This window comes from Centroberyx gerrardi, chromosome 24 (assembly GCF_048128805.1).
Source record: "Centroberyx gerrardi isolate f3 chromosome 24, fCenGer3.hap1.cur.20231027, whole genome shotgun sequence".
In the NCBI taxonomy this organism is placed as follows: Eukaryota; Metazoa; Chordata; class Actinopteri; order Beryciformes; family Berycidae; genus Centroberyx; species Centroberyx gerrardi.
Genome location: NC_136020.1, coordinates 22,062,641 through 22,076,585, shown reverse-complemented (window position 1 = coordinate 22,076,585; position 13,945 = coordinate 22,062,641). Strand labels below are relative to the sequence as shown.

The 13,945-nt window shown below is 41.7% G+C and overlaps 1 protein-coding gene across 3 annotated transcripts in view; it reads left to right on the top strand.

Moving 5' to 3' along the window:
• Positions 1-3,262: 3,262 nt before the first annotated feature.
• The window catches only part of LOC139915470 (HMG box-containing protein 1-like), a 58,008-nt gene continuing 47,325 nt past the window's right edge, over positions 3,263-13,945 (top strand). Inside the window, exons 1-12 of one of the 3 annotated variants that reach the window (XM_071904109.2) lie at positions 3,263-3,377; positions 4,217-4,324; positions 5,298-5,520; positions 6,233-6,362; positions 7,210-7,321; positions 7,842-7,951; positions 8,410-8,566; positions 8,803-8,947; positions 9,491-9,609; positions 10,782-10,965; positions 11,377-11,518; positions 11,624-11,975. In XM_071904109.2, coding sequence (XP_071760210.2) covers positions 3,284-3,377; positions 4,217-4,324; positions 5,298-5,520; positions 6,233-6,362; positions 7,210-7,321; positions 7,842-7,951; positions 8,410-8,566; positions 8,803-8,947; positions 9,491-9,609; positions 10,782-10,965; positions 11,377-11,518; positions 11,624-11,641 — 1,542 coding nt within the window. In that variant the 5' untranslated portion in view covers positions 3,263-3,283 and the 3' untranslated portion in view covers positions 11,642-11,975. Of the gene's footprint in view, positions 3,378-4,216; positions 4,325-5,297; positions 5,521-6,232; positions 6,363-7,209; positions 7,322-7,841; positions 7,952-8,409; positions 8,567-8,802; positions 8,948-9,490; positions 9,610-10,778; positions 10,966-11,376; positions 11,519-11,623; positions 11,995-13,945 lie in introns of those variants that run through there. The other 2 variants (XM_078282175.1, XM_078282176.1) reach the window with 2 other exon arrangements.

The following is a 13,945-nucleotide window of genomic DNA, read 5'->3' as shown; positions in this document are numbered from 1 at the left end:
TATGATTAAACATCAAAATCATGATGATGATATTCAGTTCAATCCCTAAACCCAGAACTCTGCAGATTAGAGCAGTCAGCTGCTTACTTCCTGCCAAATGGTGTCATAATTTTATGACACGTGAACAACTGACATTAAACACCTCCTCACTAGTAAATAAGCAGTTCATCAATGTGTGGACTCACCAAATAACACATCAACATGATTACACATTTGCTCTCTCTGAATTTTATGATATTAGAGCAACTACTGAACTTTTACCCAACTATTCTGTACCATTTCAGTCAATTTGCAATTTTACAACAGCAAGGAAACTTCAGTTTTTTTTGGTTGAAGTGCATATTTACCTCTGGAAACACACCTTCCTCATGTGTGACACTTCTCACTCTACAGTTTAGTCTCTATTACAGCAGTATTAGCTGAGAGGGCGTTGCTTACTGGAATTATGAGTGCAGTCATGTCACTGAAGCACCTATAAAAAATGTCCTTAGGGGTATTATGGGTTTTATACAACAGCTACCAACATGTGTAGTGTTTGAAAGGTTTTCTCCAAATGAGTGTAGGTGTACATACTTAAGATTGAAAACAATACAGAAGGATGACTGGATACCACAAGAACTGACACAGCAGCCACGTCTCGCCTTGTTTTGTGGGAATTATACACAGTTGAAACATGTTTTTAAACAGTCAGACTTGGCTGAAACTACCGGTTTTACAAGTTGCATTAAATCCATTTGGATACATAACAAGGCAGGAGAAGAGATTTTTATATATTTGTCTACATCTGCAGACGGAACAGCAGGTATGTATTTGCTTGTTTTGACAATATTACTGTGTAATTGTGCAGCCACACTTTTATTGTTTGGAGTGTTTACTATCTGTTTTTATTGATTTCTCTCTGTTCACACATGCACACACACACACACACACACACACCCTTAATTGGCACCCTTGTAATGCTGTTCAACTTTTAATATGTAGTAAATGAGTCATTTTTTAGGTGTTATTTTCACTGCCATTGCAATAAAGTTATTTTTTCTAGCACAAAGCACGCTGTCGCCTCTATCTCACAGACTCACCAACTTAGTCTGGTGTTCATAATATTGTCATTACAACCTCTACATGTTGGAAAATAGATATAGAATAGAATAGAAAGTAGATATACAGATTATAAAGGAGATTCAATATCGTTTCATTGTTACTTTCAAAGATTTTACTGTTTTTCCTCATTTTAACCCACCCATTGTTTTATTATTGTGGCGATGATAACAAGAGGACAATCCAGATCTCTCTCGACCAATGAGAGCGAGAGAAGCCGCGGATTGACGTGGCATCTGACCAATAGCATCGCTCGGGGAAACATGTTTACACCAGCCCCCCTCCCTGTACAAGGCGACTGTTTCGGTGAGTTCAAGAAAGTTCATTGAAATCTTTTTGTTTAAAAGCGTTAAATTCAGAACTAATTGCACCGTTTAAATGATTTCATTTTCAACCGAGTACACGACAAAAAACGTAGAAATGACAACGCTTACTTTTGTCGTAAATGACATTTCAATGGTCGCTCCGTAAATGTTCATTGTTGACGTTTGTTGTTTTGTTGTAGCAGCTTTGCGCAAGACGGGAGGCTGGCTCGTCCATTTTTAAAAACATTTAGTGACATTTTCCAAGTCTGATTCTCTAAATATCGTTTATTAATTTGTTAGTGTACATTCAGACAGTAAACTCGGGCTCATTTTCGTCGACGTATTTCAACGGTACTTTGTTTCGTGACAGCCAACACTGCTTCGTTTTAAGCTAACTTTTACGAAACAGAAACACTGTCATCATTAGCACTTTGTAGCAACATATTACCGTGACGCATTTCAGCATAGTCTGATTATATTGGGTATATATTTTCATGTTTTTTTTTCATTACCAACTACTTATTTCAAATGAATTATCGCTGCCCTTCTCAGCATTGAATGAATGAGTTTTTAATGCGCATGCGCGAAGGATCTGAAAGTTTATAAACAAGCAGAGATCACATGACAAGCATATTGCGAAATTGATAAGAGACTAATATACACGTTCCTGTCATGTTTACACTTTTTAAAACGCTCAAAATATGCAGATATATCACGTATGTTTATAAATGCATTGTAAATATATTAAATAGTGGACTGGGGCAGCTGAAATGTTTTGACACTTGGGTGAGATATTACATAATGACAGCCAGCCAAGTGCCCCTATCTCACCCTCTGTCACCCTATGTCACCCTATCCATTTATAGCCTATACATTGGAGCTGGGTGTGTGTGTGTGTGTGTGAGAGAGAGAGAGAGAGAGAGAGAGGGAGGGGTGGATAGAGAGTAGAGTTTGACTGATATGGGTTTTGGAAGGCTGATACCAAAACCAATATCTTTAGATTGAAGTCGCCAATAGCTGATATTTTGTGCTGATGTTGAATATCTTCACATTTGAGCATTTTTATGCCAAAAAATTACAATTATTCAGAGTTTCCCCCCCAGGATTTTCTTCTCATCTGGGTGGAAAAGCTTCTGAAACAGCATTCAGAGCATCATGTGACACTAAAACTCTCCACTGAAACCCAGACTGATGAAAGTCTTTTAGTGTCAGCAGCTCTTTAAGGCAGAGAGACCCAACCACACCTGTTCAATGGTAGAGAAACTCTGGGAGACAGTATTGCCTTTAAAGGAATTAATTTACTTCCAACATAATTGGACAATTAAATGAATAAATAAAATGTGGAAAGAAAATGAAATTCTGCTGCAGGGTTTACAGGCTGTTTTTCTGTAGCTGTGGTCGAGAGTAGAGAGAGAGAGTGTGTGTGTGTGTGTGTGTGTGTGTGTATCTGTAATACCTGAATCCGATATTCTTAAGTGCATACGGCAGGGTGAAGTAGTGATTTAGTGGGGTGAAGTAGTGACTATTTTATGTTTTGTTTTGCTTTATCTTACTTTATTTTATTTATTCACTTTATGCCTTGTGTTGTGATGTTATCTACTATTTGTTTTGTGGCATGATTGTTTTATTACATTGTCATTTTATATACTGTGAAGCATTTTGTAAACTATGTTTTAGAAAAGTGCTATATAAATACAGTTTATTATTTTTATTATTATTATTTTTATTAGACCATCCCTCAACCTGATGTACTTTTTTCCGTAATAATATAATGAAAACCGACTCTTTAGTTCAGATACAGTACAGTAAAACTGTGTGTGTGTGTGTGTGTGTGTGTCAGCAGCAGGAAGAGAGTGTTTACGCCTGTGAACGTCCCTAACATGGTGTGGGAGGTCGTGACCCCAGCCGTGCTGTCCAGTGACCCCAGACACCGCGACCCCCTTCCGGCCCCCGAGCCACAGTTTGAACACACAGGTATCCACGGGCCAGAGGACAGAGATCATGTTCATGCATTTGTCCTGCATCAATACTGCAGACAGTTCTAGTAGTTGAGACAAACTAGTAGATTGTAACACAGAACTCTTACTGTAGGATAGAGATAGATCACAATTGTGCAACTTAGAACTCTATAATCTACTAGTGGTAGGATAGTAAATAATCATCAAATAATCATAGTTGTAGTGACAAATTTGTCATTTTATTTCAAGTGGGTTCCCTTTTCCACAATCAGGCCATTTTCCTGGAAATAGCAGGAATGAGAAATTACACCAAATGGCCACTGGAGGAAATAGTGAATAGTAAGATCAAATAATCTATTATTCAATATTTGTAATAGCCTAGAAGTGTGATGTAATTTAGGAGAAATAAAATAAGATACAAAAAAAAAGTAAAAAAATAACCAAAAAAAAATGGCGATAATATTGTATACCGCGATATTTTGGCGGGAGTAAATATTACATTTTGGATATTGCCCAAGCCTGTTTGTTAATGAAGATGAAAAAAAGTCCAAAAGAGGAAATCAGATGCATCCAAGTTAATTCAGCTGATTGAAGACAGTGTGTAGTGTGTGTGTGTGTGTGTGTGGTTTCTGGGAAAAGAATACAATAAACAAATCAAGTGGACGTGTTTTCATCCACTATAATATAATTACTTTAGTTGACTAAAATCACAGGCTGCGTTTAAATAATTGATCAATGGACGAATTAATCAATATGTCACAACTGAAATGTGACTCAGTTACAAAGCCGCTTTCGTCAGTGACTACATTTCTAAAAGCTGACGATTTCCTCCTGTCGGTGCGTTCTGCCTCCCAGGCGTGATGACGGACGCCGACAGAGACCAATCACAGGACGAGCTGCGCTGTGAGGAGCGCCTCCCCTCCTCGCCCGGCGGCCCCACCAGCGACACGCACATGGACTACGGTACGGAAGACTTTACACAGGTTTAACATGTTGGTGGCAAAACGCACCCAAAAACAAAAGTGTGGGACAATTACAGAGGATCAAAGAAGGGATTTATGGATGTTTTATATTTGACATTTCATGCATTTTTATATAAAGTACATTATATTGTGCTGTCAGTCAGTGTTGTAAGAGTAAAGGCCCATTCACGTCTAAAACGATAATTATAAAGATATACTATATACTAGATATACTATAACTATAAAAAGATTTAAATTGATCTAAGTAACTACAATGTCTGTGTTCCCATGACAACGATACCTATAAAATCATCCAAAACCATAACTAGAACTGTATTTTTGTGTCGATCTCAGAGCAAATTTTTGGATGCAAAGCCAACGATAGAACATTTTCGACCAATCAAATTAAAGTTTTAAGAAAGATTGTAGTGTTGTTGTAGTGTGAATATATGTAGTTATCGTTCTAGATGTGAATGAAAGAGTACTTTTTTTTTTTTTTCACCTTTTTGCCGATGTTGCTGGACTCAGTGTCTCAGTCTTTCCGGTAAACAGCACATTTCTGTTGATGACTCATCCTGCACTCAGGGGGCGGAGGCAAAAATGTCATCCAATCAAATTTTGATAACTGTCGGAATTATTCCCCCCACCGCCCGCTGTTTTTTCCCAGCATGCAGCTCAGTTCAGCTGCAGCATGGACAAAGGAGTGTTTCTATTTCTGGCTGCTTCACCTAAAACTCTTTTCCCAGACGGGCGACGGAGGCGTAGAATATTCCTCCACAACCACTTCCTTCCTCCATATCATTAATATTCAAATAAGCCCCTCCCACTGACACTTCCCGCCCGAACTTTTTGTTTCATTCAGAAATATGTCAATACACAGAAGCAAATCACGCTCTCCTCATGCTCTTAAGTGTGAGTTTTGTCGTGGAAACAAACAATTTGAGTGGCGATGTTGGTTTGTTTTCTCCTCCCAGACGACCTGCCGGAGCTGCAGGAGGTGCAGGAGGAGGTGGAGCAGACGGCGCCTCCCGCCTACCAGGTGGAGGTGGGCGTGTCGCACCAGGAGCGGCAGGGACACACACACTCGCACACACACACACACAGCCCGGCGCCTCCCGACACACACTGGCTCACACAGCTGGCTCACATCGCCACCGGACCGCAGAGCCCGCTGCTGCAGGGGTCTCCTCACAGCAGGTAGGCACACACACACACACACACACACACACACACACACTCACACATTGCTGTTGACTCATCTACAGTGTTATATGGATTTCACATTCAGGAATACATAGAAGATAAAAACTTACTTGGTCTTTGGATGAAGGGTGTTTGTTGGCCTCCATGTTAAATCCTGCTAAAACAGAAACGGCTAAGACACACACACACACACACACACACACACACACACACACACACACACACTTCCCTCTGGTCTGCTACCAGCAAAAGTCAATAATAGATGAGGGTGTTCAGCGTTTTACATTGCTACCATATATACAAATACAGATATACAAATATATCCCCAAAATGTCAACTTTTCAGGAATGAAGACAAGAGCAGAGTCTTGTTTTTAACTTGATGATAATGTATTTTTCATTTTATCCTACGGGGTTTGAAAGGCTTTCATCAGCCCAAGAGACTGGGCAATTTTCTAAACCCATAGAGCAGTATGGAGTATATTAGTCAAGATTGTAGTTTATCAGGTTTTCACATGACAACAGCGAAATGCTCCTAAAAGAGCCGGCTGCTGGAAAAATGAAAAAGCAGCACATGTGCAACTTGAGAAACAAAGTAGGGATTTATGGTTATTCAATCATTTTTGCAGCTAAATTTGCTTCCAGTATTCTTAAACTTGATTTGGAGTAAAACAAGCTGAGGTCAGTTGTTGTTCTGTGGTTTTCAGCTCGTCTCCGGTCCACATCTTGGGCACCAGCAGTAACCTGCACTCCTACGCTCGTCCTCCTCCTGTGTGCAGCAGCGGCAGCGCCCCGTCGCCCCCCAGAGGCCGGGGCAGGCAGCGCAGGCGCAGCAGGGTATGACGCTTCCGCCTCCGCTTCCTCCGGTGCTTCACCGTTACCCGTCCTCTCTGTATTTACATCCAGACTCAAGTCCTGATTCTTCAGTGTTGCCTACATCTTACCTTAACTCCCATCTTATCCGCCATTTATTTCTGTTTGTCTACTTCGCTGCAGTCTGTCATCCACTTATTCTTCTTCGGAGCGTCTGGTATTCTCACATCCACTCAACACACAACTAAGATAAGATAAGATAAGATGAACTTTATCGATCCCCTAGGGGAAATTCGGGTGTCACAGCAGCGATGTACAGTACAGTAATAGAACAAAGAGAAGGCAATAAAAAAAAAAAAATAGAATAAGAATAGTGCAGAAAGGATATAGGCAATATACATAAACAATATAACAATATAAATATAAAAGGATTAAAAAGTGTCTCAGTGTTCAAAGTGTCTGAGTGCTGGTTCTGTCTCTTTTTTTAGCATCCTTGTTTTTATCTGTCTGGTGTCTTTTATTTTCTGTGAAGCACTTTGTGACAATCCTGTTGGTTAAAAACATGAACTTGACTTCCTGAGTTCCTGCACTGTTAGCATGCACACATTGACACTAAAACTGTTACAATATTAACAGGCCATTTTTGAAAAACCGCAGGACAAACTTAGTTATTTATCTCACAGTGTGTCACAAAAATGCTAATTTAAAAATGCTAAACACTAATTTAAATATTACTGTTAGCTGAAAATCACTTCAAGAGCTATATGGCAAAAGAATAACATTTTTTGTTATTATTATTTATTATTATAATGAATAAAAAATGACAGATGTATTGAAGTGGCTGTAACGCACGGCTGATTTGTCTCCACAGACGAGCAGTGAGAGCGGCTCTGCAGTTTCCACCAGATCCTCCCTGTCTGATGATGAAGACATGGGCTGGAGCTTCTCCTGGCCCCCCACCGCCTGGCACTGCTTCCTCAAAGGTACACACACACACACACACACTCTCACACACACATATATATATATATATATACTATGGTTGAACGATCAGATTCCCTTGCCATTTTTTGCCAATTTAAATAGCCTTGACCTTTGGTAATTTAATAATAATAATAATAAACTTTATTTATATAGCACTTATCAAAACGCTTTATTTTTTTGTGCTTTACAAAACAGAGAGAAAAATAAGTACATAAAAAAGACATAACAATAAAATGCATATACATAAAAAGCTAAGACATCAGAGGTTAAAATCACAAGGTAATAAAGAAAACAACCCAAAAATTAAATGTAGCCTAGTGCAGGACGGTCAAACCAGGAAGCACACAGGGATGAAAATTACACTCAGGTTGATTTAAAATGTATTTGAACGTAAACACTGCTGCCTCATAACTGCTTCACCAGTTTCTTTCTTGCCTGCAAAGGTTTATGCTGTAAAATGTGTAAAATTTCAGTTCATGTCGTCATGTTGGTTTGTGAGCAGCTGTTCTCTGCTGTCAGGCACTCGTCTGCGTTTCCACAGGGGCTCGAACGTGGAGTGGCAGGACGCCGAGGACCTGGACTCTGCTGAGGAAGACTCCGGTGAGGAGGAAGAGTCTGGATCTCTGAAGGTACGAACGCAAGCAGTCAGCGGCTGAATTGATCTGGAATTGATTTAAAATTGTTTGAATTGCGAGTCCATTGTTTTTTTAAATTTAGTCTCCATCTTTGTTGCTCGGCCTCATTGCTGTGGTGTTTCGGCACTGCTCTTCCCGCAGATCACCTGTCAATCAAACAGTGTGGGCGGAGCTCGGATTTCTCTTTTCTTTGTCTGTTCAGTTCTTCTTGAATGCGTTTTCCGGTTTGTTTGGAATCAACAGAAGAAGAAGAACTGGGTAGTTAGCATGAGCAGTGATAGCCACCATGACTGAACAGACAAAGAAGAGAGAAACGCAAACTGCATCGACAGTAAATCCAAGCTCCGCCCACACTGTTTGATTGACAGGTGATCTGTGGGAAGAGCAGTGCAGAAACATCACTTCAACATCTTGAGTAAAACCCTCGGTGAAAGCTCCTCTGCGTCCTGCAGGGTTACGGCTCAGAGGGTCTTCAGCTGGTGGAGCATGTGGAGGTGGTGTTGTCCGGTCAGTCCGTGCTGCAGCTGACCTTTGACCCCGGTGCGTTCGGACACGCCCCCCTGACCGCCCAGTGCCAGCTGGACCACCCCTTCTACGTCAGAAACAAAGGTAGACAAACCAGATTAAAATGTATTGGATGGTGTGTGTGTGTGTGTGTGTGTGTGTGTGTGTGTGTGTGTGTGTGTGTTTACAGTATAAAGAAACTGTAATTTATTCAGTTCAATTCAAACAACAGCATTGACTCAATTATTTCTTAATATACGGGTTAAACTCAAGCTAGAAAGTTTTCACCATTTGAATTTCTCTCCCTCTCTTTTTTCTTTCTCTCTCTCTCTCTCTGTCAGGATGGTCGTCGTTCTACCCCAGCCTGACCGTGGTGCATTATGGGATACCCTGCTACGAGGTGGAGGTAGGAGATGTGTGCCTGCCTCCGGGACACAGAGACGCCGTACACACCGACGACTCGCTGGTCTTTGACACGTTCAGGAGGTAAAACACATCTTTATGACCAAAAAAAAACACACAATCTTTTCAGAAAATGCTTCCAGACAAGGTGGGTGGTGCTGGGATGCATGAACTTACTGTTTTGGCGACTTATAATCAGTGCAACACAAGAATAAGCTTCAGTGTAAATTACTTAAACCAACGGGAAATGGAGGGATAATTAAAAATACAAGAAGGAATGAGTTGCATAAATATCTGAGGGTGTGATTTTGTAGGGTCATGAAACTGGGAAGGAAACAGAAATAGTAGGAGCAGGAAAGAAATAACTAGCAAACATATAAATGGCGTAAATATCAATTCTAACCAATATAGAACAGTCCCGCCCCTCCGCCCCTCCCGTCAAATCAAGCTGCCCTTCTCTCCCTAACTGATATTCCATTGGTTTAGACATACATCAAATTAAGGAAGTAAAGATGCTGTTTCTTTAAACTGGTATTCTCCTTTCAGTGAATGGTCTTAAGGGTAATGTATAAAACGGTTGACCAGCAGCTGGATGAGTGTGTGTGTGTGTGTTCCTGTCCTCCTCAGTTATGACTTCACCCCTCTGGACTCCTCGGCGGTCTACGTGTTGAGCAGCATGGCCCGCCGGCGGAGAACCTCCCAGTCCAGCGGGGGCGCTGTGTCCCCAGACAGAGACACGATGCAAGGTAATCCATGTGAAAGGTCTTAAAGGTCAGTCAGAGAGTTGTCGTTGAGTTGAGCCGCCCTGCTGGCTCCGGTGTCTTTGGGTAGTCTATATGAAGTCCGTATGAAGTGCCCATAATAGCTTTGTTTAACTGTTGTCCTCTACTGTCGAGCACCAAATCCTTCTTTTTCAAAAAACTTAGTTGGAGCGCATTGGACATATATTTGGGTTGATCAGAGAGTAGCCTGGTTCCAGACTCCTGAATCGCTCGAAGAAACAGTTGAGCCAATCAGTGCCTTTGTGGGCGGGACTAAAGTTTTAACCGTTTGTGCGACGGTTTTTCATTGGTGTTTCGGCAGAATAGATTTGTTGAAATTACCTTAACCAACATATTGTCTGCAAAAGTGATATTTTTGTCAACGACCAACATTCTTGGTGCAGTTGGTAAACGTCTGGCTAACCATGATGTAGAGGCTGACTGGCTGCAGCATCATGTGACTGAAGTGACGTCAGAGCTGCTGGATACATCAGTCACTAGTGATCGGTTCAGATACGTCGGTCGCTAGCGATCGGTTCAGATACATCAGTCACTAGTGATCGGTTCAGATACGTCAGTCGCTAGCGATCGGTTCAGATACATCAGTCACTAGTGATCGGTTCAGATACATCAGTCACTAGTGATCGGTTCAGATACGTCGGTCGCTAGCGATCGGTTCAGATACGTCGGTCTCTAGCGATCGGTTCAGATACATCAGTCACTAGTGATCGGTTCAGATACGTCGGTCGCTAGCGATCGGTTCAGATACGTCGGTCTCTAGTGATCGGATCAGATACGTCAGTCACTAGTGATCGGTTCAGATACGTCGGTCTCTAGTGATCGGTTCAGATACGTCAGTCACTAGTGATCGGTTCAGATACGTCGGTCTCTAGTGATCGGTTCAGATACGTCAGTCACTAGTGATCGGTTCAGATACGTCGGTCTCTAGTGATCGGATCAGATACGTCAGTCGCTAGTGATCGGTTCAGATACGTCGGTCTCTAGTGATCGGTTCAGATACGTCAGTCACTAGTGATCGGTTCAGATACATCAGTCACTAGTGATCGGATCAGATACGTCGGTCTCTAGTGATCGGTTCAGATACATCAGTCACTAGTCACCTCCGGTCTCAAAGTGAACTTGCTTTAACCCAGCAGGCGGCCGCAGCCCCGGCCCCTCCCACTCTCCTCACCGGAAGCCAATCAAGAGCCAGAACGCCGGCGCACCAGGAAGTAATAATGCCACGCCCACTAAGTGCAAGCGGCCAATGAACGCCTTCATGCTGTTCGCCAAGAAGTTCAGGGTGGAGTATACACAGATGTACCCGGGCAAAGACAACAGGTAGGGGTGTGTGTGTGTGTGTGTGTGTGTGTGTATAAATGCGTATGTGTATGATTTTCTGAATGTGTGATGTGCATGTGTGTATGTATCTGTATATAAACGTGTGTTTGTGTGTTCATATATGTGTGAGTGTATGCACGTGTGTGAGTGAGCGCTGTGTGTGTGTGTGTGTGGGGTGTGTTTGGTGTGTATTATGTTTGGTACGTGTGTGTGATTTGTCTGTGTATGTGTGTGTGGTGTATGTATGTTAGTATATGTTTATATGTGTGTGTGTGTGTATGCATGTAAAGCAGTCTACATCTCAATCTTACCCATCTCTCCTGTGTGTGTGTGTGTGCGTGTGCGTGTGCGTGTGCGTGTGCGTGTGCGTGTGTGTGTGCGTGTGTGTGTGTGCGTGTGTGTGTGCTGCAGAGCGATCAGCGTCCTCCTGGGTGAGCGCTGGAAGAAGATGCGCGGCGAGGAGCGGCGGGCGTTCACCCTGCAGGCCAAAGCCCTCGCCGACGAGCAGAAGAGACTCAACCCAGACTGCTGGAAACGCAAGAGAACCAACTCTGTGAGGACACACACACACACACACACACACACACACACACACACACACACACACACAAAGTAGTGTGTTGTATGTCTGTCTAACTTGTATTCTCTGTCCCAACAGGGCTGTCAGGGAAATTAAGGCTACAGACAGGAAGAGAGGACAACTGACAGAGACTGCAGGAGCGCACACACACACACAAACACACACACACACACACACACACAGAAACAATTCCTTAAGAAAAGAGGACTATGCCTAATTTACTAACTGTGCTTGAATATTACATATATATTTTATTCTATATTTTTAATGACAGACTTGCCTTAATCTCCCAAAGTGAGGATTTTATTCAGTTTTTTTCGAGGATTCCCTCAAAGCTCGTTGCAGTAAAGTGAAGCACGACCAACAAGCTCTGTGTTTGGCGGCCATTTTGAGCCGCTCTGAAGATGTCCCTTCCTCTCGCTTTTTAAAGGTGCGATGTGTTACATTTTAACATCAATAAATCAGTTCTTCCAGAGCAAACGGAGCTAAAGCTGAAAGAGTTTCTGGCAGCAGATGGTGGAAGGAGGGAAAGGAAGATGGAGAAATCACTTCCAACATGTTGATCCTCTTCAGGGAGGGGGAGTGGGGGGGGGCAGGAAGCAACGGGGCTGATGGGAAATGTAGTCTGATAGAGGAGTGAGATAGAGAACAATCGGCTCCAACATGGACTCACTGGTTTACAGTCATTAGACCAAGATATATTGATGTTTAAATATGCGACACAGCACCTTAGCATCACTCTTTAGAGGAAGTCCTGACATTTTAACAGAAAATTCTACTCAAAACTTATTTTTCCAAATCAAACCAAGGAGCAGATCATCAGGGTTTTAGCTGCCATTGGATTTCATCTCCACCAGTGATTTTACAGCAATGTGGTAATGAAAAAAAATTGCTTCTTTTAAAATGCTTCTCAGAATTTTTCAGTTCAGGTTATTTCATACCAGAGGCTTGAAACAGGTGGAACTTGTGGTGCTGTAGTGATCCTTTTTTTAAATTTTTTTTATAGCAAAAGTAGCAAGGGAGTTTGGTGAATATAGAAAGTCTATTTTCTCAAAATAAGATATTAAGAAATGTATTATTATGCAGTATATGCCTGTATTTGTACTAGACTATATATTTTAACTCTGCTGGCCAAGGGGACGTTTACTAAAAACCCAGAACAGTGAATTTGTGCGACCTGTAACCTCTCTGGGAGCCCGTTTACCAAGCCTCAGCTCAGAGGGTTCAGAAAACAAAGTCAAAGTTGTTCAAATGAGAGAAACTGATGGAATGAATCCACTTAAATTATGTAGTTATTGAGTAAATTGAAATATGCTATTATGTAAAAAAGTATTGTCATAAAAGTAAGAAATTGACATGGGTATGTTACAGAATAGTGCCACTGCAGCAGAGGCAGCAGGGTGAAGCAGTGCAGGACTGGAGTCAGTCAGCATCCTCCCTGCTGAAGTGTCCCTGAGCAAGACACTGAATCCCTACCAGCTCCAGACCCTGACCCCTGACCTCTGACCTCTGACCCCTGACCCCTGACCTCCCCAGAGAGGAGCAAGAGAAAAGAGAATTTCCCTACAGGGATCAAGATAGTGTCATATTATTGTTTTTGAATCTAACATCTCCATGTGCCATAATATAATGAGAATATAACATAGGTTGTGTTTTATAAAACTATATCAGCGTATAATTAAGGACATTTAAGTAAACACAGTTTACTAAAAGTCAAGGAGCACAGTGCAAAAATTGGAGTTTTAGCTAAATATTTCTCAGAGGTAAAAATGATCTGATTGGTTGAGTTAAACCTCAGTGGGCGGAGCCAAAGAGCCACAGTTTTTCGGAGCGGAAGTTAGCTAACTGACAAACTTTAATAGCAAAGAAGGAACTCTGGTCAAAATATACATAAAAATATAAATGCCATTGACTTATTTTTTCATTCCTTCATGACCATGGCATCATGATGTTGAAGGTCAGCAGCTAGCTAACTAGCTTACCTAGCTAGCTATAGGCTAGTATGGCTAGTTTGAACTTGAAGGTCAGCTAGCTAACTAGCTAACCTAGATGACTTAGTATGATAGATTGTATTTTTTCAGTTAGCAGCAGAGCGCTAGGCTTCATAATATTAGCTTCCTCCTCTCTTACCTCTTGTCTTTTTCACTGAGCTTCAGTCTAATGTTACTTAGCCAGAAAAACTGTGGTTCTTTGGCTCCGCCCACTGAGGTTTAGCTCAACCAATCAGATTATTTCTGCCTCCAGAGCAGCTCTGCCTCTGAGAAATGTCTGTAGAACTAAAACTTCAATCTGCTGCAATCTTATTTTCTTCCATATAAAACCAATGAATGAAGACAACAGCGGTGTCATGAGGGTTTCGTGAAATGAAGTTCATACAGCGGTGAGAAAGTTTGAGAAACA